Source organism: Momordica charantia (genome assembly GCF_013281855.1).
Source record: "Momordica charantia cultivar OHB3-1 chromosome 9 unlocalized genomic scaffold, Mcharantia_2.0 BLBB01000009.1, whole genome shotgun sequence".
Classification (NCBI taxonomy): Eukaryota; Viridiplantae; Streptophyta; class Magnoliopsida; order Cucurbitales; family Cucurbitaceae; genus Momordica; species Momordica charantia.
In genome coordinates, this window is record NW_028275167.1 from 28,679,257 (window position 1) to 28,702,948 (window position 23,692).

Consider the following 23,692-nt stretch of genomic DNA (forward strand, 5'->3'; position numbering starts at 1 on the left):
AGATGAAGATAGCTTACAAGTACTGCCTCCCATTTATTTTTGTAGACGGAGACTTTTAGTCATTTCTCACCCTTCAACTATTTTCCTTTAGAATTTAATTTTCGGATATATTTTTTTTAAGAATTTTCTATTGAGATAATTAAATTATTAAATTGTTGTATAATTAATGTATCAAACTAGCGAATAATTAAAGTATGGATTGGGAAATCTTGGAACCCTAATGATTTTTCATGAAGCATAAATAAAGTAGGGGTAATAATTAAGGGCGGATTCGGTAATTTTTTATTTTATGTTTCTTATTTTATACTTTTTGTTTTTCCTATTTGCAATGAATAAAAATAGAACTACGTCTGTAATTTGTCTTTTTCAATTCTCTAGCATTTTAGATTAACAAAAGTAAAAGTTTTATATGAAATTTAAAATTTAAAATATTCAAATTTGTTGTGTTATATTTACTTCTTCATATTAGTATGCATTTAAAAAAAAAAAGAAAAAATAAATAAATAAATTTGATGCGTTGCTTCCAAAATTCTTACACAATCTTGAAAAACGTTTATAAAAAATGATAAATAATAAACATGAAAAGTTATAAAACGCAGTTATGTTTCTCAAAAATTAGAAATAATAAACAATAAACAAAAAATGTGGTAATATTCTCGTTTGTTGTTTTCAGTTCCAATTTTATCAAGAAGCCTAAGCATTTTACAATTATTGTTTCTCGTTTCTCATTTTTTTACGAACGTTCCCAAAGTTGTATAAAAACTTTAGAAATAACAAAATAAAGTTTATTATTCTTGATTTCTATTTCCATATAAAAAAAACATAAACAAAAATATTGTTTTATCATTCTCATACATATTGAAAATTAATAATAACATAAAAAAATGAATATTAAATCTAAAAAATAATAAATTTCATATAAATTTTCTACCTTTTGAATCGGGAATGTTACCAAACTACGGTCCCTTCGGGCTATAAAATTGCTACTCTTTCCTCCATAAATTAGTCATTGGGACCAATTGTACCACCTCCACTCCATTTTTTACTAAAGTACAAGTTGATCTTGAAAATGAAGAAAAAAACAAAGTAAATGTTATGATGGAGCTTTACATTGCAACATTGTTTTTTTGTGGAGAAAAATAGAAACTATCTACTTTATCAAAGACCGGGTAGAAAGAGGAAGTCATGTGAGTTTCAAGTATAGTAAACTAATAAATGCCTTGCAAGTGACGTGAATCGTGACCAGTCATAACTCATAAGAGGTTATTATTATTATTATTATTATATTTTTTTAAACATTATAGGTTATTATTTTTCATATAATATTTGACATCGCGAGAATGTATTATTGCACTTATAAACATCAAGTTGTTTGAGACATTACATTGCAACATTGTTTTTTTTTTTCTCCCTTCCTTATACAACCATCTCTCTCGTAAGGAGGGCTTTCCGATCTGGAACGAAGGCCACTCCAAATTTGGAAGTCGATAGTGCAAGTGAAAGTTTATCGAAGAAGCATCATGTAAGAAAAGGAATAAATAGAGGGAGATGATTTCAAAAGCGACTACGGTGCCACCATCCCGACGACACTAATGTTTAAATATTGTTAAATCACAAATTAACCTAAAAGTTTAAGAAGAGAGAGAACAAAGAGACGTGCTATTCATTCTGTTAATTAAATGACAATGGTATGATATTGTCTATTTTATGTATAACTCTTACAACTTTACTTTTTGTTCACCAAAAAAATCTCATACCATAGTATAATTATCATCGTCTATATAGCATGGCTATCACCCCGTACTTAATTAACGTGGGACTTTGTTTGCACTTCTTACAACTCCAACAACCACTTTACTTTACAAACCTTAAAAACTAAAATGTTATATTTTGAAACTTTAAGGACTAAAGTAGACATTTAATTTCAAACATCGATGATCAAAAGTGTATTTTGCTCTAATAAGTATAAATAGTTATTAGCCAATGTGAACATATTCCAACATTAAATGCACATATTCACTTTTTTGAGATATAGAAGGTTGAGATCCTCGAACTCCAAACATTTGTTGTAAAAAAAAAGAATCGTCCTTTAGTATAATAAGGATATTAAACTTCTGACTTATAAATAAATAATAAAGTACATCAATTCAACTGTAATTAGCATGTATTCCTCCCAAATTGAGATTCGATCTCCTCCGTTATAAATGATTGTACTAAAAAAATAAATAATAATAAACTGCGTGTGGAAACAATTTAATAATGAATTTCAAAGCCAAGTCATACTTCTGCCTCACGCATAGAAAAGTAAACAGCTCATGTAAATAAATAATCCTAGTCACTCATATCTCGTGGGTGTGGGCCCGTGGGCGGCTATTTCGCAGTTTTTCTTTTCCTGCAAATACATTATTTTTAATGATATTTTATTTTCCATTCCGACATTCATCGAGTTTGTAGTATAGTAGTCTTTTATATTTTCTTCCTTCCAACTTGGGAAGAGTCAAAATCTCTGGATTTTCTTTTTGTTTTTATTTTTATTAAAGAACAAAACAAATCATTAAAACCTTTTTGTATTAATATAAAACAAACAAAATATACATTCATGATTCATGAAAATATTTAAAATGACAATGCAACATATTTGTTTTTTCTTAATGTTCTTTTATTTTTAAAACTATTATTTTTAAATTTAAAATATGATTGTTTACCGAACTCATTTTTACTTGTTTTAAAATACACTTCTAGAAACTATATGGAATATTATAAATTATGGTTTTTTAAACAACATAATTCATATAGATGACTAAGATATTTATTACCATCTCAAACATGTATAATTTTATCTCCACTTAAGATTATTAGACCCATGAAAAAAGAAAAATTTGCCTACCTAAACACAACTCAATTTGTTAAAAACATAGATTTCCGACCAAAAAATTGTAAGTTCAAATTTCCACTACCACGTGTTTTATCCAAATAAAAAGAAAAAAAAATTTCTTAGAAGATCAGATATCCTACTTCTATATAACATTTCTATCCCGTGAATGATCATATGTTACATTTCTATTCGTCAAATAGTAAAAAAGAAAAAGATATATATTTGGCAAAAAAATGTAAAAAGAGAAAACCCTTGCAAGTGTGAAGAGCTAACAAAAAAAAATGGTTGCATAAAAAGGGGAAGAAAGGGAGAAAAAAGTGTTGTTGTAAATCATAATTAACAAATAAGATTTTATTATTTTCCAAAAATAAAAAACAAAAACTAATAAGATTATTCGTCTTTATTTGAAATTATCCCACGTCAGCAGAAGGCCAAAACCACACAACTCCCAATTTTCCAGAAAAAAATAATCGAATGATAATAATAAAAAAAAAGGGAGGAAGAAGAAGAAGAAACCATACAACTCCACTGACCCTGAGCTTGAGCTCTCCGGCAGTTGCATTGCAGAATCAGGAACGCGACGAAGGCGGAGAACTGATCCGTTGGGCTCGATGGCGGACGGGAAGGAGCGCGCCATGGAAGAGATCTTACTGCCGAAGCAGAGGGATAACAAGGCCTCTTCAACGTCCATGGATTCTTTCTTTCATGAGGTGAAGAATGTGGGATTCTTGGCGGCGCCGATGGTTGCCGTCACTTTGTCGCAGTTTTTGTTGCAGATGATCACCATGATGATGGTCGGTCATCTTAGCGCACTGGCTCTTTCTAGCACCGCCATGGCCGTTTCCATATCTGGAGTTACAGGCTTCAGTGTTATCGTGAGTACTAATTTATGCTTTCATCTTTTTACATATTGTATGGTTGAGATTCTTTGTGTACCTTTTCCCCTCTGTTAGTACGAGCTACATATAAATGTTGATGGATACTTTAATGGAGAAGGTTTAATCTCATGATTCTCGTCATCTAAAGAATACCCTTGCGTTTACGTCTCGTCTTTCTTGGAGAATAATTGCATTTTGTTTTGTTTATTCCCAAACTAGGTATAATTGTATTTTTTTTTCTTTTACTTTTCGTTGACTCAATGCATTGTTATTGAAGAAAATAGAATGGAGGAATTTGTCTTTTGTTGAATTTGAATCTCTCTTTTCAGCAACAGTATCAACCTAAGGGATAGACTGCAGGAGTCATCTCCTGCGTTAGATTAAGAGTTATCATTAAGTAAACAATTATGTTTAATAATTGTCATAACTCTCTCCAGCATAAATAAATGCATCTGTAGTTTATTTTGGATGTGATAATTGCTTTTTGAAAGCTAATTTTGACTAAATCGGACAGGAAATAAAGCCATCGAGCAAAATTAAGTTAGCAATTAGAGCTGCGTACTGGTGCTTCTGAACTGTAATTTCGTGAGAATAATGATGCCATTTTGTTCGTCTCTCTTTCCCTTGTCATTTAAGATTGGATTCAACCCATATTATGGTTAGAACAAGCCACTGTCATATTGCATCAATCTCAATGTTTCTTATGCCATAAACGTAGGGAAAAACTATGAAATTCCGAGTACGTCTAAGACTACTAATCCACTGTAAAATGCTCTCTTCAAATTCCAACCTTTAGACCTATTGCTATAAACCCGACAAAGCTAGTCGATTTCAAATATATTTTGCTCTGCCAAGTTGCTAAACTAAATTCGTTTGTTCTTGTTCCAACAACTGCCTGGATTTTTACATTGATACCAAACAGTTAGGCTTGTCCAGTGCCCTCGAAACTCTATGTGGACAAGCTTATGGAGCTCAGCAATATCACAAACTTGGAATTCAGACTTACACTGCTATATTTTGCATCATCTTAATTTGCATTCCTCTATCTCTATCTTGGATCTTCTTGGAAAAGCTACTCATTTTCCTTGGCCAAGATCCTCTGATTTCGCGCGAAGCTGGAAAATTCATTGTTTGGCTGATTCCTGCACTCTTTGCTTATGCATTTCTTCAACCACTGGTGAGATATTTCCAGGCACAAAGTTTAGTAATCCCCATGGTCGTTTGCTCTTGCATCACTCTCTGCTTCCACATACCATTTTGTTGGTTCATGGTGTACAAGTCTGGACTCAGTAATCTGGGAGGAGCATTGGCTATGAGTGTGTCAAATTGGTTGAATGTGATTTTGCTAGCATTATTCATGATATTATCGCCTAAATGTGAGAAAACTCGTGGAGTCATTTCTATGGAGCTATTTCGAGGAATTCGAGAGTTCTTTGGCTTGGCAATTCCTTCTGCGGTGATGGTCTGGTGATTTATTATCCGTACTTTTTTTTATGTTTCGTAAATCATGAACCATGGATCTTTGTACTTTGATTTTCTTTTTTTTTTTTAATCTTTGAAAATAATAATTTAATGCTTATCATTGCAGCCTTGAATGGTGGTCATTTGAGCTGCTTATCTTACTATCTGGGCTGTTGCCGAATCCAGAGCTTGAAACTTCAGTTTTATCTGTTTGGTATATCTGCTCTATCTCGTAGTGAATACAGAAACATCATTAACTTTCTTGTGTAAGCTAAAGCTTAGGGTAACTAGATGGAAAGCAGTTATATTAACAGTTGGCTCTTTTTAACAGTCTCAATACAATTGCAACTCTTTATTCGATACCATATGGAGTTGGTGCTGCAGGAAGGTATGCTCTAAGATACATGCATATGTAATTAATTTTTTGGATCCATAGATCTACACGCTTCAGCTATTAATGATCTTATCCATTAAATGGTGTTGTTTTTATTTGATGAAGAGGTCTTTGTACATTTATACTAGTTTCAGTGTTGACATTTGACTTCATATGATTGAGTAACAAGATAATTTGAAACTAATTTTAATGACTAACCTGCATAATTAACTATTTACATATTATGAAGTGAACCTAAGCAATTGCTAAAATAACCCCAATAGAGAGAGAGTATAGGAATCGGATTTTGATTCCTTTGTTACAAATCATTTTCCTTTAAGGTAAAACAGTATCTTTTCTAGTCTCATGATAGTCATATGATTTATACTTGACATAAAATGGAACTGCAGTTTAGAGGTCCAATTCTTTAAATAAAAGGTTGAGGATTCAAGCTTTTATCAAAAGAAAAACAAAAAAAGAAATCAGGATTCAAAGTGATATACGATATTCAATTGAGTATTTGTATTTTGCTTAAGCTATTAAATTATCATAAATTTAAGTTATTTAACCATTTAATATGTTCCCAACAAGTTGGAGAATTCATCATTTTGTAATACTTTTCCATTTGTTCCTGCTGCCATAGCACAAGAGTTTCCAACGAACTAGGTGCTGGGAACCCGCAAGCGGCTCGTCGAGCGACTGGTGCTGTTATATTCCTTGCCATTGTGGAAACCTCAATATTAAGCACAACGCTTTTTGCTCTTCGCCATGTCTTTGGTTATACCTTCAGCAATGAGAAGGATGTTGTGGCTTATGTGGCGTCTATGGCACCTCTGGTTTGCATATCCGTGATGTTGGACAGCATACAGGGAGTCCTTTCAGGTTAAACATCTCTGCTACAAATCCGAAAAACTAAATCCTTCTGTGAAATTGTTATCAAATGAAATTACTACTAAAAATGATACATACATTCATGTTAGCTTTTAACTCTCCTTAGTCCTTTTGAGTGGATTTAAATTTTATTTTGGTTTACAATTCAAGAAATGACAATGTAGATACTTGAACCAGAAACTATTAAATTATGGTCAATATGTTCATCTATACTTATTTTCAGTACAAGTTGCTGCAGAGTTGAAATGTTTTTTTCCTTAACCAGGCATTGCTAGAGGATGTGGTTGGCAGCACATTGGTGCTTATGTAAACTTAGGGGCCTTCTATCTTTGTGGGATTCCAGTTGCTGCCATTCTTGCTTTCTGGGTGCAGCTGAGAGGAAGGGGTCTTTGGATTGGCATACAAATTGGGGCTTGTGTACAAACCATGTTGCTCGCCTTCATTACAAGTCGTATAAATTGGGAAGAACAGGTATCGTCTCCCACCTCAACTATCTACTCTAGTTATTGATGAGTACCTCATTTCTTTGAATTTATGGCATCAATAATAGTTTGAAAAGGTTTCTTCATGTTTCGTGAAATGTTTGTTTTGTTTTGTTTTTTTTTCTTTAATATAGTTTGAAAAGGTGAAATCATGTCGTCTAAATTATTATTCTTCTTATGATTTTTTTAAATAAATGACCTGAAGATAGATGATGGGATTTTGGATTCAATTTTAAGAGATTTAGAGGATCTTTAGCCATTCATGAATGTACCGCTACCTCTTTTTTTGAGGCAACTTGAGTCTGAACATAATATGATATAGCAAGTGTTATGCTTTTAGTTCAATAATTGTAAGGGCTAGGGATCGAACTATTGTCCTTTGAAGTGGTAATAGGTGTATTGTCTATCGAACTATACAAATAATTGAATTGGCTGACAATTAAAAAGGTAGGCTATTGATATTCTACATTGATGAAAATTTATAAATGAAAACATTTTGACTGGAAGGAGTAGTTGCAGGCTTGCAGTAGCATTGAAAGCAAATTATAAATGGAAATTAAAAACCAAATAAAAAAGAAGACAGAGTCAATAGCTGTCAAAAAAAAAAAGATAATAATTTATGAGATGAAATAAGAGAGAGAGAAAAGAAGTGTTCTTTTTGTGGACCACTGGTAGATGAAATAATTTATTAATTATTTGCGACTTTGAAAAGGATGTCCCTTAATGTGCATGTTTATATACTCTTCCAAAGGTACCTACACTGTTCATAAAAAAATGTTTCAAGTTTAACTTTTGAGGGTTCTGAGTGATTTGATACAAGAAAACGTATACGATTTGATTGATTGAGAGAATGATAGCTTATTTATTGCTTTTTGGGGGAAAAACATTGCTTGTGATATTTGCAAATTCTTGAACGGAAAATAATTTGTAAATATGACATTTTAAAGATATACTTAGTATAAACTAGGTTATTGAGATATGTGTGATTTATCATATATCAATATAAGGAATATGACTGATGCATCGATCAAGTATATTATTAATATGTCATTTTTGTATCTTTGGTAAAGTATATTACTGATATACCTGGTATGCGACTTCTTGCATTTTTGCCATTTTTCAGAAGATTTTATCATTTGACAAATTTACTACTATTTAGGCCAAATATGCCATTATCACAAAAGGCGTCTATTTCCTAATTCATTATATTCTTTACATGGATGACCATCTTCATTTATCTGTTAATGGGATTGAATTTGGATTATTATCGCTTAATTGGAGATGATAGTTTATATTATATGGTACGAATTGCTATGTACTGTATTGCAGATATAATTGGTTGCAATTTTTAGGGTATTCTTATGGCTATATCTTATTACATTTGCAGGCAATAAAGGCAGGTGAAAGGCTTTCTGTTCATGAGGGAAGTTATTCGGAAGTTCATGGATTTATATGATGGAGCAAACAGATCATTCTCAAACAATGAGTATTGATTTTTACATATTTCTTTATCATATAAATTATGTGTGAGATTTGTGTTCCAATTTTGTATGTTATAAATTTTGTTAGACGAACTTTTAAAATTTGGAACTTATTAAGAGAGTAGAGAGTGTTTGTCACTATGGTGACATTTTTATTTTTATAGGTTTAACATCGACATGAAGAGTAAATTGATATTTCTATAGAATCACAAAAAGAAAAAGAAAGTTGACTTGATTTATCACTAATATGGACATAAATATTAATATTTATTTAAAAGTATTAAATACTATCTTATGATAGCCAACTATCTTAGGAATTAGTAATTTATGTGTATTTTTCAATACCAAATATTGTAGGGTCAGGCGGTTGTCCTTTAAAATTAGTCGAGGTGTGCATAAATTGGTTGAGACACTCACAGATTAAAATAATAAAAAAAAGCGTTAAATACTTGTTAATGATCTTTTTTCTATATATATTCATTAATATCTTATATTTTCATAAAATTGAAAATTATACATTTTTTTTCAACATTACACATTTAAAATTTTGTTTGCACACCAAGCACAATTGATATGTAATATTGCAAAATAGTTGGAAAACTGATTACAAGTATAACAAAGGCAGTATATGCTTATGATTATATGAAGTTAATAATAGAGTTAATCAGTGAGAGTTATAATTTTACTCGATCAGCAAATATATAAATCCACGACCATTACCATCATCAAGTGATTAATGATTTTGGGAGATATTCTTTCAAATGCTATACTTGTAATTGTTTTTATAAAAATGTATATCTTCAAATATTTAGAAGAAAAGAAAAGCTCGAATGTGTGGTACTTTATATGCAAAAAGAAAAGTAAAAGGAGATATAAACCTTACGCTCCGTTTGGTATATCCAGAAATGGCAGGAAATGATTTCGAATTCCATGATTTTAAATGATAGAAATGATTTCAAATTCTTAATTGCGTTTGGTATTGCTTGGATCTTCACCAGAAATGAAAAAAAAAAAGAATAACATTTTACTATTATACCCCTGATATTTTGTAGAGTATTTGTTATTAATAATATAATATTTTAATATAAACTAGTAATTTTAACTATGTAAAACATAAATAATTTAATGAAATCAACCTAACAAAAATTAAAACTTGTCAATGTCACCTTTATTTGAAAAACTAAACTTTAAAAAAATGAAAATGTCTTGATTCAAATATTAAAAAAAACTTAAAATCAAACAATTTTAATTTATTCGTAGGAATGTGTGTGTGTGTTTTTTTTTATCATAATTATTTTATGATATGCAACACTAAAAAATAAAAGCAAAAGAATAAACAAGAAAAATACAAAAAAAAACATAAACATAAACATATAAGATCTGAACAATATTGAAATATTATAAAAATTAAATACATCAAAAACAAAATAGAAAATCAACAGTGATAAAAAAAACAATGGAAACAGAGTCCGTTTATAATGATTAGAATTTAAAAAAAAAGAAAAAAAGAAAAAGCTATGATAAAAAAGAAAAAGCTATGATAAGTAACTTGAAACTAATTTGGTTGAGGATGTACAAAACATTGATAAGTATTTTTCCCACCAAAGTATGACAAATCCGATCTATTTGGAACGGAAAATATTTTAACTGTTTTTCAAATTCTTTTTCCTTTATCAATCCAAACAAGTGATATGATTTCAAAATCTTCCCTCCAAATCGGAGGTTCCAAACAGTGTTAAAGTTGGAAAAATATATACTTAGTCTTTTTAAAAGTTTGTTTTTTATTTTTTATGTTAATCTAATGAATGAATCTTTTTAGACTATAAAAGACAAATTAGTCAAAATACTCATGAATAGGTTGGTTTCAGTTATATTCTTATCATTTAAAAAATATCACTTCTACCCTTTGATCTTTAAAATTGATTCAAATATGCCACAAATGATTTTATCTTTAAAACAAGCGATGAAAATTGACTCACAAACGATTGATAATAATTGAATAATAAAATGTAGTTCAAAAAGTGGTTGCTCGGTGATTATTGATATTTGTCACATTTATAGAAAAGTCACTTTTACCACGATGCAATTTACAACTCAGTAACTCTGTCAATTTCTACTAATTGTTTTAGCAATCAAATTATTTAGGGACATGTTTAATTTTTTTTTTTTTTTACTTTAGCTAAATGCATAAGTGAAGGTTTCTAAGAGAGATAACTGAATGTTTATTTATTTATTTTTTTTTTGTAACCAAATAATTGAAAGTATTTCGAATGATGCAGCAAATAATAAATCAATGAATTAATAAATTTATTTACCATTAAAAGTAAACCACGTATTCAATTCAAATATAATATAGGTTGAAACTGAAAACCGGTTGTGCCCTTTCGGCTTATTGTCACATGCTGGCCCAAGTCCGACTAAGACCAATGTTAGATACCAAAGTAAATACCGATATCAATAAATATTTTTTAAAAAGATTTAAAATAAAAAATTCATAAAAACTATTTAAATTACCAATATAAGTATTTTATCATTTCTAAATAGTTAAAAATAATTGATATTAATATTATATTACGATTTTGTTAATATTTTTCATATTTTGTCAAATTTTTTTACAAATATCGATTTAACTCTCATGTTAATGTCGAATTCATAAATACATAGAAATAAATATTGACGGATATTTAATTTCATAACTAAAACTATCACTAGTAACTTTTGATTTTTTTTCTTAAAATAAAGATAAATTCATTAATTAAGGAGTGGATGCCACATCAACATTGCAAAAATTTTAGATAATTAGTAATATTTTTTAGTATTAACTTCAGCGAAAAAACATAAACGTAGATGAGGAAAAAGGCTTGGTTTCCCCCTCTAAAACATTTAAACTATAAAGATTACAAAAGGATTTAGATATGTTCCTGTGTAATTCATTAAAATATATATATATATATATATATATATATATATATATAAGAGATTCAAATAATATTTTGATCACACTTACACGATTGGTTAGTTTTTTAGTATTTATATGATATATATCGATGACAAACCAAAATAGCAAACGATTATGCAAACATAATGAAAGTTATATAAATTGATATATCATTTTAATTCTATTGATATAGTATATGGGTGAAAGATCAAATAGTCAATTGGTATGCAAACAGAACCGATAGAAAGGTAACATTTTCATAACAATTGATATGTCGTTTTAATTATGTTTGTTATGTTATGTAAGTGCTTAATTAAATATTAAATAAGCAAGAAAAAAAGACAATCAAACAAGCAAAGCATAATTTATATAATCACCAATGTATTATTTTCATTATATTGATATAATATATAAGTGATACAGTCTATCATCGATAAACAGATATTGTACAATGTTATGATGAGTTTTATTCGAGCTAGGCTTCAATTGTTCCATATTTGAAATCTATTTAGCTTGTACTAGAACTACTATTATTTTGGGTCAATTTATTATAGTGCAATTGCATATTTATTTTATGCTATTTATCTAAATGTTAAGTTAAAAAATGTTTATGGTTAATATATAACGATTTAGTCCATAAACGTTAGCTTACAATAGCTTAGTCGATGTATTTTCAAAATGGTAACAATTTAGCTCATAATCTTTAATATGTAGCAATTTAATGTATGTAGTTTAAAGCTTGTAAAGATTTAGGTTTCTATCGTGATTTTTTTTGTTAAATTTCTTATATATGTAAACTAATTATCTCAATGAGAAACCAATATATGTTTACAAATTATAAATATTAAATTATTATACGATAAAAATCTATACTTTAACTTTGATGAAATTTTTCACGACTAAATTATTACAAATTTTAAACTATGTAAATTAAATTGTTACGTACTCAATTGTTACCGATTTAAATTTATTTTTTAACTAATAATATATTTATTCATCAAATTAAAATTAAAAGATTAAATTATTATTTTAGTAAAAATACAGGATTCAAAATATTTTTAACTAATAATATATTTATTGATTACTATCACCCTCTTGAGTTAAATTGTCTTTTTCTCTCTTATATAAATAATATTTTAAAATTTCACATCATCTTTGACTATTCTTTAGATCCGATGTGAAATGAAAATATCCTAAATTTTAGAAAATCTTCAAAATGATTTCTTCACGCTTCCGATTTTCTTCGCTTCATTATTACAGATTCTTCCGTACAATGCAGCCGCCATTTTTCTCTGTCTCTCTCTGAACTTTCTTCAGTTGAAATTATAGGGCGTCGAGACAAAGGGATTAGGTTTCCATCACAGGAAGAAGATCAGATCAGCCATAGATGGCGCCAAAACTTGTTATGATCTGTCAGCATGAGCGTTTCGTGCACAGCTGTACAGTAATGGCTGTACCTAAAATTGTCTTACATTGGTGGTTGTGTAAAGAAATTGCTAGCTGAGCAGCACAGAATCTGTGCGCGAATTTCTGGAAAATTTTTCTTCTCGCGTTCTTGTTTTCTAGCCATGGGCGATTCCCAGTCCCCGCTACTGGACTGGGTCGAGTACCGTAGCGAGACGACATGGAGCGCTTTCTTTGAGGAGGTGAAGGCTGTTGGTTTCATAGCGGCTCCATTGGCTGCCATCAGTCTGTCTCAGTTCTCGTTACAGATTGTTTCGTTGATGATTGTGGGTCATCTCGATGAACTCGCTCTTTCGAGCACCGCCATAGCCATCTCATTAGCTGCAGTTACAGGATTCAGTGTCGTTGTAAGTAGGTCTCTCTCCCCTCCCCTTTCCCATTGATGTTCGATTTGCGAGTAAAAGGTTTTCAGATTCATTTGCAATTATCTTGGAAAAGGTGGACTTGGGTTTGTTTTCTTTTTGACGTCAGATTTTGAAGAACGAGATCAAACAGAGGATGATGCTGTATGCAAAATGGTAAAATGCATAATAATCATGTATGACATGAAAATGGGTTCCTCGTATCTTTTGACTTGAATGCTCCGTTCGATGATAGAGAGTATGAGCTGGATCTGCTTGGAATCGCAGGATAATAGCATCTCCATATGTTTACAATAGAATCGTATTCACTTTGAGCTTCAGCGTGCATGATTTATGGATTTTTACTTTTTGGACTTAAATTCAATGGACATATTGTTAGGAATTTGGAGACATTTATTAGGGCTAGAATTTGTGTACAGAAACTATTTGACAAGTTGAAGTGGCATTAACTTTAGTGTTACTTACCGGTTATAAGTTCTGTAGTTGCCAAAATGTTGTAAATTAAAAATTATAAAAGAATCTCATCAGCGATTGGGCTGTCATTATATTCTGCATTTCTACGATTAAGATGGTAAATCCTCTAATTTGTTCAATCAATTGGCCTGTCACTAATGAGAAATTGTGAAACTAAGGTCTATTTCTTTTGCCAAGTTCTCATTCTGAATTTGGTTCTCTCAGTGGCTGACTATTCTATAAAACCACACTTGCAGTTAGGTATGGCTAGTGCCCTTGAAACACTATGTGGGCAAGCTTATGGGGCTAAGCAATATCAAAAACTTGGAAGTCATACTTATACTGCTATATTCTGTCTCCTGGTAGTTTGTCTCCCTCTAATTCTGTTATGGATCAACATGGGGAACCTACTTATTTTGCTTGGCCAAGATCCTTCGATATCACAGGAAGCTGGGAAGTTCATGATTTGGCTTATCCCTGGGCTCATTGCTTATGCAACTCTTCACCCACTTATGAGATATTTTCAGATGCAAGTTTTAGTGATTCCCATGCTCATATTTTCTTGCCTCACCTTATGTCTGCACATACCCCTCTGTTGGGTTTTGGTGTTTAAAACAGGACTCAAAAACCTTGGAGGAGCTTTAGCCATGAGTATTTCAAATTGGTTGAATGTGATTTTGCTTGCATCATACATGAAATTTTCTCCCAAGTGTGCGAAAACTCGCGGTGTAATTTCTATGGAGCTGTTCCAAGGAATTAGGGACTTCCTTTACTTTGCAATACCTTCTGCATTGATGACTTGGTAATATGTTTTCACCTTTTCTATTTCCTCAAATAATCAATAAGAAGTTTTTGGTTTGTTCTAATGCTGGTGGTTGCAGCCTTGCATGGTGGTCATTTGAAGTGATTATATTATTGTCTGGCCTTCTGCCAAATCCACAGCTTGAGTCTTCAGTTCTATCTGTTTGGTAATCTTCTATTACCTCTACCTCTCTTTTTTTCTTATAGAGAAAAATGGAGTTTCTTTTAAATTAATGGGAAAATGACTGGAAATATGATACTATTTTTAAGACAAGAAACAAGACATTTCATAAGGGAAAATAACTATACTCACAAAAGGGGAGGAGAGCCAACCCCATAGCTTAGAGAGGTTATAAGAAATCCCTCTAGATAGCCAAAATATACCAAAGACATGATCTAAAAAATAGAGAGAAGGAAATATGATTACTTAATTTTCTGTTGATATCTTTGAAAAGAAAATCTGTCTCAAGTGACACAATTGACATTTTATGGACAGCTTCAATAGCATGACCACAGTATTTACATTAGCATATGGAATTGGTTCTGCAGGCAGGTATGCCTTAAGACCCTCGCAAATGTTATCATGTATAGATCAGTTAAATCTGCACCAATTTTTGAAAGGATTACTTTTGTTCATGGAATTTGTGCTGCAGTACCAGAGTTGCAAATGAACTAGGAGCTGGGAAGCCGCAAGCTGCTCGTCGAGCTGCTGGGGCAGCGATATTTCTTGCAGTTGTGGAGACCATCATAGTCAGCATGGTTCTTTTCACTCTTCGCCATGTGTTTGGTTACGCTTTCAGCAGTGAAAAGGAAGTTGTGGATTATGTTGCTGTCATGGCTCCTCTAGTTTGTATATCAATGATATTGGATGGCATTCAAGGGGTCCTTTCAGGTAGTTAAATATCTGTGTTTGATGTCAATAAGCATAAGCAATGTCTTTTTTTTTGCAGAATTGGATGGTGCAGTGTTCAAATGTTGTTTGTGAAATCAGGTATTGCAAGAGGATGTGGTTGGCAGCGTACAGGGGCTTATATCAACTTGGGGGCTTTCTACCTGTGTGGAAATCCAGCTGCTGTAGCTCTTGGTTTCTGGGCAAATCTGAAAGGGAGGGGTCTGTGGATTGGCATCCAAATCGGGGCTTTCGTGCAGATGCTCCTACTCTTGATCGTCACGAGCCGAATAAACTGGAAAGAACAGGTCCAAATCTTCCATTTCAGATTCTCTTGATGTTGATATCAGTTTTATGTTTTCTTGTTTGATGAAAAGCTGAGGAAGTAAAGAGAAACGTGCAGAATAACAATGCCATCGCAACGTTTTTTCTTTGGAAATGGCTCTTTTAACAATTGGATGCTGAAATGAAACACATTTAACTACCATGTTGTTATTCTACTGAGTGTTCATCAAAAGACAGGAAATTTTTAGCAAGAAGATATAGTCTTCTCTTATGGCTTTGCCAAGTTGTTTTGTTTTCTGCTGATGTGGTGGGAATTTCCTGTTGTCATGTTCAGGCTGCTGAGTCAAGGGAGAGGATCTTTCAAGGAAGAGGAATAGAGAATAAATACGAGGCGTTTGAATGAGACTGTTTCTTTTAGAATAATACTTACGTGATTAACGGTAAGCAGCTCTCTTTACTCACTACAATTAAATTCAATTTTTGACAAGTAGGAGAAATAAACGTAGAAAAAGAGATATTTTTCTATTTTTCAAACATGTCAAAATTTTATTGGTGGTTAACCTAAAGATAAAGTTCTAATCTGTAAGTATCTAAGTATTGTTCTTTCTTTTGTGTCAGTTGTGATTGCGACTGCAATTTAGTTGAGTGATTGGAAGAGAGAGAATGTATGGCTCAGAAATGGAATTCTTGTTGACGGGGGCGTTCGAACAAATCTTGTTAATCCAGCTTAAATCGGCTATAAGTTTGTTTGAATATAAAAAATATTTATGAAATAAATTTATTCAATGGACTATATTGAAATGATTGAGATGCTATAGGTTAGCTAAGTTACATGACACCTACTTTGTCTAGTTGTTTATTTCTACTTGCTATCTTTTCCCAGGTCGCGCTAAAAAAGATACTCAGGTTTAAGTTACTTTTTATTTAACCTAATAAGTTTTATTTGAAGTTATTTAAATATTATATTTTAGTGCATAAATTTTGCATAAAAGTTAATTTAGTTACTCCTAAAACAATAACTATTAATTTTATGTTAATTATTGACCACAAATTAATTTATGCATAGGTGCAGTTTGATAATTATTTATATTTTTTTTAGTAAAATAATTATTTATATTTTTTAAAATTATAGTTGTTTCTGTGTAATTTCATTAATAAAAATTTCACTTCTTTTAAAGTATATTTGAATTCTTAGCTATTTTAAAAAAACAAAAACAATTATTAAAATTATATTTAAAAAACACTAAAAAGTAATGTTTCTTTGATTAATTAAAAAAAAAGAACAGAAAATGAAAGACGATACGGGGCTCAGTACTAAAATCAATCTTTAACAATAAAAATGAAATATATTTTAAAAAATAATAATAAAAATGAAATATTTTCACAATTTAAGACAGAAACACAACAAATCGCGGGGAAAATAAAATAAAACATAATATAATAACGACGTCGTTCTGCTCACTTAAGAAAGGAAAAACCGCGCAAATAAATACGTCGTGTTGGAGCCCTCGTAGAAAGTAAAACCCAACACAGAAGAAAACCACAGCTTTCCGTCGTCGAGTCTCTCAGAACTCCGGCGCCGGAATCAAGTGCCTCTCATTCTCAGAACGAGACAACCGCCGATCGAGATGGGGAAAGCGGATAAAGAGCGGCTCGTTCGAACTCTCAATTCGCATCTTAACACCATCCATGAAACTTTTCAGGTTCGATTTATTTTCATACAAGCTTCTGGTGTAAACTTGCATTTGTATGGACACCACGATTTGATTTCACTTTTCGTCTTTTGACTTGTAGATGTTGGATCAAAACCCATCGTCTTCCCTTGAAAAGGTTAGCTGGGAGGACGTTCTTAAAATGGGCGACCAAGTCTACAAGCAAGCCACCGTTGGTATGCTTCCGCCTCCTTAGGGCATTGCCTTGTACGCATTTCTCAAATGATGAGGAAGTGGAAGAAATTTGTTGATTACTTTTATGTTTCCAATATTGATTGCTTGTAGTTCTATCTGTCGATGGATAATGACACGAATTTGGTTGGTTGCGTCTTTTGTTTGCCCTGTAGCTGGAATGGTGTGGACTGGAGAAGGACTAGAAGTTAAAGCAATTGAGGAAAATATGGCATCGTATTTCAATATGCTGCAGGGTTTCCTCCTGATTTCCCATGGGAGTAAAGTGGGAGCTGGCCCTACTCTGTCCTCTGTTATCCATGCATCTGTGAAGCAAGTAATTGATTCCAGTTTTAGGCTATGGAAGGAATCTGTCTCTTTATATGGTAAGTAACTCTTCCCCTTCTTTCTATGCTGATTTTCCTGCCGAACTTTCTTCATGATGTAAATGGTGGCAATTTTGCTCTATAGCCATAAACCCTAAGGGGGCATCTGGGATGCGGGTTTGGCATCTTAACCCTTGGAGAATTTAGAAAACCTCGATTTTGGTTGCAAGTTTAGGAAGTCTGACTTTAGAAAATTGTAGGAGCCCCCAAGCAACAGCTCGGTTATCAAAGGCTTGGGGATTCTTCATCATACTGACTTAGAGATCTCAAGTTTGAACCTTTCGATGAACTTAATATTAAAAACTCTTGATGTCTCTCGGGTCCGGGTATTGGAGCGGGCACGGGTGCCACTGGGTATAGTGGAGCAAAATTCCGACTCTCAGTTATAAAAAAAAAGATGTAGGAGTAGGAGGCAAATAGGTATGGCGTATTGTTGAAACTTATATATTTGTCCAACAAACTCTAGGCTTTACAAACCCAATGGGCAAACCTGAGTCAGGCATCTTAAGCTAAACTCACTCAAATTCAAACCCTCACCCAAACATCCTTAATAGCTTTTGACCATCATTAGGTGATACCACTTCAATTCAAAGAAGAAAAAGAAGATATGAAGGAATCGGTTATTCATTGTTCGATGTTTCATTTTCTGCCTTAGTGCCTTACAACCTCTTCGACGGATGGATCTTGTTGTAGTTTGTACATAGATTGTCGTTTAATTCACCATTTTCCAAAATTTACCTGCATCTTCTTTTTGTTAAATCAATTGAACCGAAGAAATGGCATTCAAGAATTGAAACTTCATATCTTTTGTATAATGTTGCACTAATAACGCATTGAGAGTTGAATTATTGATTAACGAAAACCCATGTTGAATTAAAGTTGTATATGGAAGATGATGGATTACTGAACTTCGATGATATCAGTTGGAACATCTTTGAGTTACCCTTGAGTTAATCTTAAAGTAAATTAGCTATTTTAATAATACGGAGGTAGATAAGTATTTTATTTTTCCAGCTATTAGAAGTTTCCTTTATCAAATATTGATGATTGGGTTGCATTCGTTTATATGTTTTTTCTATTTCATTTTTGCATAAAGCTGCCAACTAATAATCTATGTTGTTTAACCATTACAATTATGCCAGTAAATGCAATTTCGTTCTTTTCTTTTGATGTAACTAGTGTCAACATTCCCTTGGTGAATGAAATTTTCAGGACCACAGAATAATAACCAAAACCAAGTAATTCCACAGTTGGTCGGTGCGGTTTGGGAAGCTTGCTCTGCTCTTAAAAAGGCTCCTTCAACAAACATAACTGCAGTTGGTCGAGCAATAACCCAAGTAGCAGTATCAGTGAAGGATGTCCTCCGAGAGATGAAGGAGCTCAAACAAGGTTCATCTGACTTGGACGAAGCTCCTGAAGAATCTTCTAGCAAAGCAGAAGGCGATTCTCAAGATGATGGTAATGCAAGCGATGATGCCGATATAGGCAACGATTTGTCACCCGAAGAGATGAGAGTTGCCCAATCTGCTATTAACGTTGTATCTTCCATACTTGTAGTTGTAAAGGAACTCATCCGCTCAATCACAAGTTTGCTCAAGCTGGAAAATATAAACAAGGATAGTAACTTAGAGTCTTTGGAGAATCTATTGAAGCTATGCCAAGGAATTGGAGTGCAGGTTGATGAGCTTGGTGCTTGTCTTTACCCCCCACAAGAGGTCCCGGCCATTAAAGCAGCTTCTGAGAAAATTTCTAGCCTTCTTGACAATATGCAGGCGGAGTTGGCAAGTCTGAACGGTAATTCGGAAGGCTTTCTAAAAGCATGCAATGGCTTGCAAAGTTCACTGAAACAGCTCGAGATCGAACTAGGCGGTTCTGCAACTACTGGTATAGAAACTAGAATGCAGAATGTAACTTTGAGCAACTAAAGGGATTCTAGATGTATATGGGTAGCCATATTTACGTCCAGTTTTGTTGCTATATAGGATCTAGTCCTCATGAAAATTGATGCCTCAAAAATGCCGAAAGCCGTTCAATGTTTGCTTGGAATAATTAGCTGACACTACAACATATTTGATTTTTAATGATGGTAAAAAAAAATTCACAGATAGAAACAATGATGGACCATATTCGATAAAGTCAAATTTCATTCAGTGTTAACTACTTGTTTCAGGTAAGCTTCCATTAATATATTTGCTCAAAGGACTAGCTTTTTGGAGACACGGGAATATTTTATTTCTTAGAACTTTATGAAAGGTCAAAATGTATTTAAACTAAAAAAATTTCCCTACAAACAAAGTAATTTGGAGAGATCGATGGAAGAATATTACTTTATATTAAATGGCGTCACAATTACACTACACAATAGAATTTTGTAAATGTACAGGATCCTCACAGAGATGGAAAAATTGGGGTGAGATCTATCGTCCTGAGAGCTTGACCACCCAAGCACCCCCCAAGTAAAGGCCCAGTAGGGGAGCTGCCAGAAGTACCTGAGTTAAAGGATCTGTTGATGGCGTAAGTATAGCAGCTGCCACCACTGCACCGACTACAACGTATCTCCAAATCGACAGCATTTGGTCTCCTGACACCAGCCCAAGTTGTCCAAGTAGAATCTGTATAACTGGAACCTACAAATAACATGAAATATATGGAGTGAAATTTAGTTTCATGCATGACCCTAAAAATGAATTTAAGATACTGTCAGAAAACTCAGATTATGGAGGTCTAGAAAGGAGGCAAAAAGCATCTTCATAATTCCACTTCCTGAGTTCAAAGGATCTTTAAAATAAAACGTTTTCCAAGAAAGCTCTGAGATGGATTGTTCCCAAGAAAAAATTGATAGGAATCTTCAGTATTCTAGTGTACAAAAAAACTTTACCTGGAAAGACAAGCCTGTACTGAACATAAGCACAAGTACAAATTCGAAGTATTGGTCAATGGACCACAAGGACTCGACGGCTCCTTCCGCATAGCTAACAAAGAAATTTAGGGCTGCTGGCGTGAGAACTATGTAGGAGAAGGCAATTCCTGCATAAAAAAGTATAGAGGAGCCTAGGACGATAGGCCCAAGAAACCGTCTTTCTGCCTTTGTTAATCCTGGAAGAACAAAGGCAATGATCTCATAGAGGATGACAGGACTTCCAAGAAGAAGGCCACAGTATCCTGATACCTGCAGCACATGAGTAGGAGAATTCTATCGTTATTGACCCCAACCAACTACATGTGCAAATATACAACCGGATATTGGGAGGAAGCGGAGTATTAATTTTAGAATTATACAACAATTTTAGAAACATTATTATGATGACAAACCATTTGCCTAGTTTAAAGTTGTGGTATCACCCATCGAGTTAGAGAGGGACTTGGGTCATATGATTTAGTGATTTGGTATGGCCAATACACACACAGAAAAAAAAGACCGACAGAATAGCAAAAAGTTGTTATTCAAAATCAAATAGTAACAAATAAAATAATAATAACATCATAGCTTCATTATGTTTACATATTCAAAAGGAATCCTAATTCACCGTTGTCATGCGACTAAGAAGCTGATTATGTCAAAAGAAGCTACAACTAACAAAGAGATTATCTGCATTGTATTCAGTATTTGAGTCTTTGAGAAGGTAAATTTGTTTTAGTCTTTGGGTGGGGTCCCCTCTACCCCAGCCCTTAGGTTGTCTTCTTTTGAGGAGTTAATACACAAGTTTCTTATCAAAAAAAAAAAAAAAAAGAAGGTAAATTCGTTAGATCATAATAAATTCAATTATTCAATAGCTTCATTATTTTACATATTCAAAAGGCATCCTAATTTAATTATTCAATATGTTCTCAAGAAGCTACAAGGAGTTTAGATATCAATTTGATTGAGAAGACTCCACAGGAACCACAAGAGGAAAAAAGGAAAGAGAATGTTGCAAAATATTCGAACTTAGGAGTTCTTGCTCTAATTTCCATGTAAAATCACCATTAAGAAGCTACAAAGCAGAAGATAGACTATGAAAAAACTTAATCATTAATGAAATCTCAACCCATTGTCCCAAGTGATCCATCCAAGTTAAAGGCTGAGTTGATTAAAGTCAAACTTGATCTTCCCATATTCTCAAGATTTTTTGTATCATAAACCATTTTCGTATCCTTTGCAACATAAACAGATGGTAGCCATGCTCACAAAGTCCATAAAAGTGATTATACTAAGAGTATAACTACATTTCATCATACAAAGTTCTTACCTTCACTGTTGTAAAGAAAAACTCCCCAGGAGCTAGCTGCAAGAACCTTACACCTTGTTCTTTAACAGGAGCTTCAAGAATTAAGATGAGTTCTTTTGAAAACGCAAAGCATCCAACAATTGCACCTCCCACTGCCAAAACTGACACAAATATCCTCTGACGTAGTTCTTCAAGATGATCAAACACGCTCATTTCTTTATCATCTGGAAGGAGTTCTTTACTGGGATAGAGAAAGTTATATATATCACCTTTTTCCGGAGCTTCATCCGTTGAGTTCTGGGCGATATCTATTGTTTTTCCATGAAAAAAATTGTGGTATTAAAAACTTGCATACCAAGTATGACATCAACTTTCTAAAACCGCATAATAAAAGCAGAGCAGAACTATACTTTATTATAAAGTTTTTCACCATAACCTTGGGAGAATATCTTTAAGCAAAATATTCTCTCTCCTTCTTGGTAACGAATCCAACTAAATCCACTTATTTCTTTCTCCCTTCACACCCCGAACGCCCATAAGCTCAACTCAAAATCTAACCCAACAAACCTCTCTATTAGAATCAAGTAATTTTCTGTAGTTAATCATACAACATATGCAAGTAATAAACAAAATTATGGACCAATACCATTTAATCCGATTTCCAAAAAAGGATAAACAAAGCAATAAGCAGTTTAACCATGCCATACACAGCCTCTAAATTCTTTGGACTCGCAAGCCATAACCAATTACGATTTTCACAAGAAAAATAACTTGAAACCAAACATAGGTTTTGGTAATACCAGGCCCATCCTCAACGATGGTCGAGCCATTTCCACCACCCAACTCCGTCTGCTTCTCTATTACATCGTCATCCACAGCAGAACACACAAATCGATTGAAATTCCTACGGCTGAGCAAACCGGAGAACCGCAACTTCGACCTTCTCGACGTTGGGCTAATTCGAGCTGAAGCAAGCTGAGAAGTTCTAGCAGAGAAATGGCAGTGATTGAGCTGCAAATGCGATGTCAGCGCACCGCTGATGCTTCCCATCTCTTCTTCAGCTTTCTGAATCAAAATCAATGGAAGCTTACAGCCTTAGACTGCAAAAATCAGGATTCTCGAACATCAATTTGCTGGGCCTTACTCGAGGATGGATGATGATATTTTGCGAAGCCGAAGCTACGACGGCCTGGGGCGTACCTTAGCATAAACTTATCAACCGAATCTAAAATAAGCCGTTAGTTTAAAACCGGTACTCAACAGTTTAGGCCCATTGTACCTAAAAAAAGTTAGGCCCATTAAATTATACCCGGCCCACGTTGTGACAATAAATAATTTTAAATAGCCCAATTATAATTAATTTTTTATGAGAAAATAAAAATTCCAATTTAGAAAAGGGCGAAATGTGAACCATATGATTATCTTAATTATTATTCATATACCATAATAACAATAATTAAATTAAAATTGTCAACATAAAAATAACTTAATATTAAGATATTTTAACATATATTTCAAACCAATATTTCAAATCAATAGGTTGTGAGTTCGATCCATCGCAATGCTAAAAAAATATAAGATT

At 32.8% G+C, this 23,692-nt stretch overlaps 4 protein-coding genes across 8 annotated transcripts; 3 read left to right on the forward strand and 1 right to left on the reverse strand.

The window, feature by feature from the left end:
- Nucleotides 1-3,365: 3,365 nt before the first annotated feature.
- On the forward strand, nucleotides 3,366-8,598 carry LOC111018752 (protein DETOXIFICATION 12). Its single transcript, XM_022294988.2, has 7 exons — nucleotides 3,366-3,750; nucleotides 4,676-5,220; nucleotides 5,342-5,428; nucleotides 5,546-5,602; nucleotides 6,231-6,469; nucleotides 6,744-6,949; nucleotides 8,348-8,598. The coding sequence occupies exons 1-7, from the start codon at nucleotides 3,487-3,489 to the stop codon at nucleotides 8,414-8,416; spliced, it is 1,467 nt and encodes a 488-aa protein (XP_022150680.1). The 5' UTR covers nucleotides 3,366-3,486; the 3' UTR covers nucleotides 8,417-8,598.
- Nucleotides 8,599-12,631: 4,033 nt separating this feature from the next.
- LOC111018681 (protein DETOXIFICATION 12) lies at nucleotides 12,632-17,091 on the forward strand. 4 transcript variants are annotated; one of them, XM_088117142.1, is made up of 9 exons: nucleotides 12,633-13,194; nucleotides 13,315-13,361; nucleotides 13,916-14,460; nucleotides 14,540-14,626; nucleotides 14,956-15,012; nucleotides 15,113-15,351; nucleotides 15,451-15,656; nucleotides 15,968-16,073; nucleotides 16,517-17,091. In XM_088117142.1, exons 1-8 carry the CDS (start codon nucleotides 12,948-12,950, stop codon nucleotides 16,034-16,036), a joined length of 1,497 nt encoding a protein of 498 aa, XP_087973268.1. In that variant the 5' UTR covers nucleotides 12,633-12,947; the 3' UTR covers nucleotides 16,037-16,073; nucleotides 16,517-17,091. The 4 variants fall into 4 exon arrangements, with proteins under 4 accessions (XP_087973269.1, XP_087973268.1, XP_022150572.1 ...); XM_022294880.2 differs by lacking the exon at nucleotides 16,517-17,091 and adding an exon at nucleotides 16,252-16,437 and having other exon boundaries at nucleotides 12,634-13,194; XM_088117143.1 differs by lacking the exons at nucleotides 14,540-14,626; nucleotides 16,517-17,091 and adding an exon at nucleotides 16,252-16,437 and having other exon boundaries at nucleotides 12,632-13,194.
- Nucleotides 17,092-17,201: 110 nt separating this feature from the next.
- Nucleotides 17,202-20,062, forward strand: LOC111018673 (uncharacterized). 2 transcript variants are annotated; one of them, XM_022294872.2, is made up of 5 exons: nucleotides 17,202-17,336; nucleotides 17,428-17,521; nucleotides 17,693-17,902; nucleotides 19,115-19,360; nucleotides 19,460-20,062. In XM_022294872.2, exons 1-5 carry the CDS (start codon nucleotides 17,262-17,264, stop codon nucleotides 19,825-19,827), a joined length of 993 nt encoding a protein of 330 aa, XP_022150564.1. In that variant the 5' UTR covers nucleotides 17,202-17,261; the 3' UTR covers nucleotides 19,828-20,062. The 2 variants fall into 2 exon arrangements, with proteins under 2 accessions (XP_022150564.1, XP_022150563.1); XM_022294871.2 differs by having other exon boundaries at nucleotides 19,115-20,062.
- A 153-nt stretch (nucleotides 20,063-20,215) lies between these two features.
- Nucleotides 20,216-23,259, reverse strand: APG2 (Sec-independent periplasmic protein translocase). Its single transcript, XM_022294873.1, has 4 exons — nucleotides 22,911-23,259; nucleotides 22,132-22,418; nucleotides 20,781-21,071; nucleotides 20,216-20,529 (listed from the first exon to the last, which is right to left on the reverse strand). The coding sequence occupies exons 1-4, from the start codon at nucleotides 23,158-23,160 to the stop codon at nucleotides 20,320-20,322; spliced, it is 1,038 nt and encodes a 345-aa protein (XP_022150565.1). The 5' UTR covers nucleotides 23,161-23,259; the 3' UTR covers nucleotides 20,216-20,319.
- Nucleotides 23,260-23,692: the final 433 nt, after the last annotated feature.

Bases quoted from the DNA above. Each gene is read 5' to 3' on its own strand.
- APG2 (XM_022294873.1), bottom strand. From the start codon at position 23,160: ATGGGAAGCATCAGCGGTGCGCTGACATCGCATTTGCAGCTCAATCAC. The intron at 21,072-22,131 runs GTAAGAACTTTG...CATGTGCTGCAG, and splicing joins TTTTCTTTACAACAGTGAAG to GTATCAGGATACTGTGGCCT. The intron at 20,530-20,780 runs GTAAAGTTTTTT...TGTTATTTGTAG, and splicing joins GTACAGGCTTGTCTTTCCAG to GTTCCAGTTATACAGATTCT.
- LOC111018681 (XM_088117142.1), top strand. From the start codon at position 12,948: ATGGGCGATTCCCAGTCCCCGCTACTGGACTGGGTCGAGTACCGTAGC. The intron at 14,627-14,955 runs GTAATCTTCTAT...TTTTATGGACAG, and splicing joins TCTTCAGTTCTATCTGTTTG to CTTCAATAGCATGACCACAG. The intron at 15,013-15,112 runs GTATGCCTTAAG...TTTGTGCTGCAG, and splicing joins GGAATTGGTTCTGCAGGCAG to TACCAGAGTTGCAAATGAAC.
- LOC111018752 (XM_022294988.2), top strand. From the start codon at position 3,487: ATGGCGGACGGGAAGGAGCGCGCCATGGAAGAGATCTTACTGCCGAAG. The intron at 5,221-5,341 runs GTGATTTATTAT...TTATCATTGCAG, and splicing joins CCTTCTGCGGTGATGGTCTG to CCTTGAATGGTGGTCATTTG. The intron at 6,470-6,743 runs GTTAAACATCTC...TTCCTTAACCAG, and splicing joins CATACAGGGAGTCCTTTCAG to GCATTGCTAGAGGATGTGGT.
- LOC111018673 (XM_022294871.2), top strand. From the start codon at position 17,262: ATGGGGAAAGCGGATAAAGAGCGGCTCGTTCGAACTCTCAATTCGCAT. The intron at 17,522-17,692 runs GTATGCTTCCGC...TTTGCCCTGTAG, and splicing joins CTACAAGCAAGCCACCGTTG to CTGGAATGGTGTGGACTGGA. The intron at 17,903-19,114 runs GTAAGTAACTCT...TGAAATTTTCAG, and splicing joins GGAATCTGTCTCTTTATATG to GACCACAGAATAATAACCAA.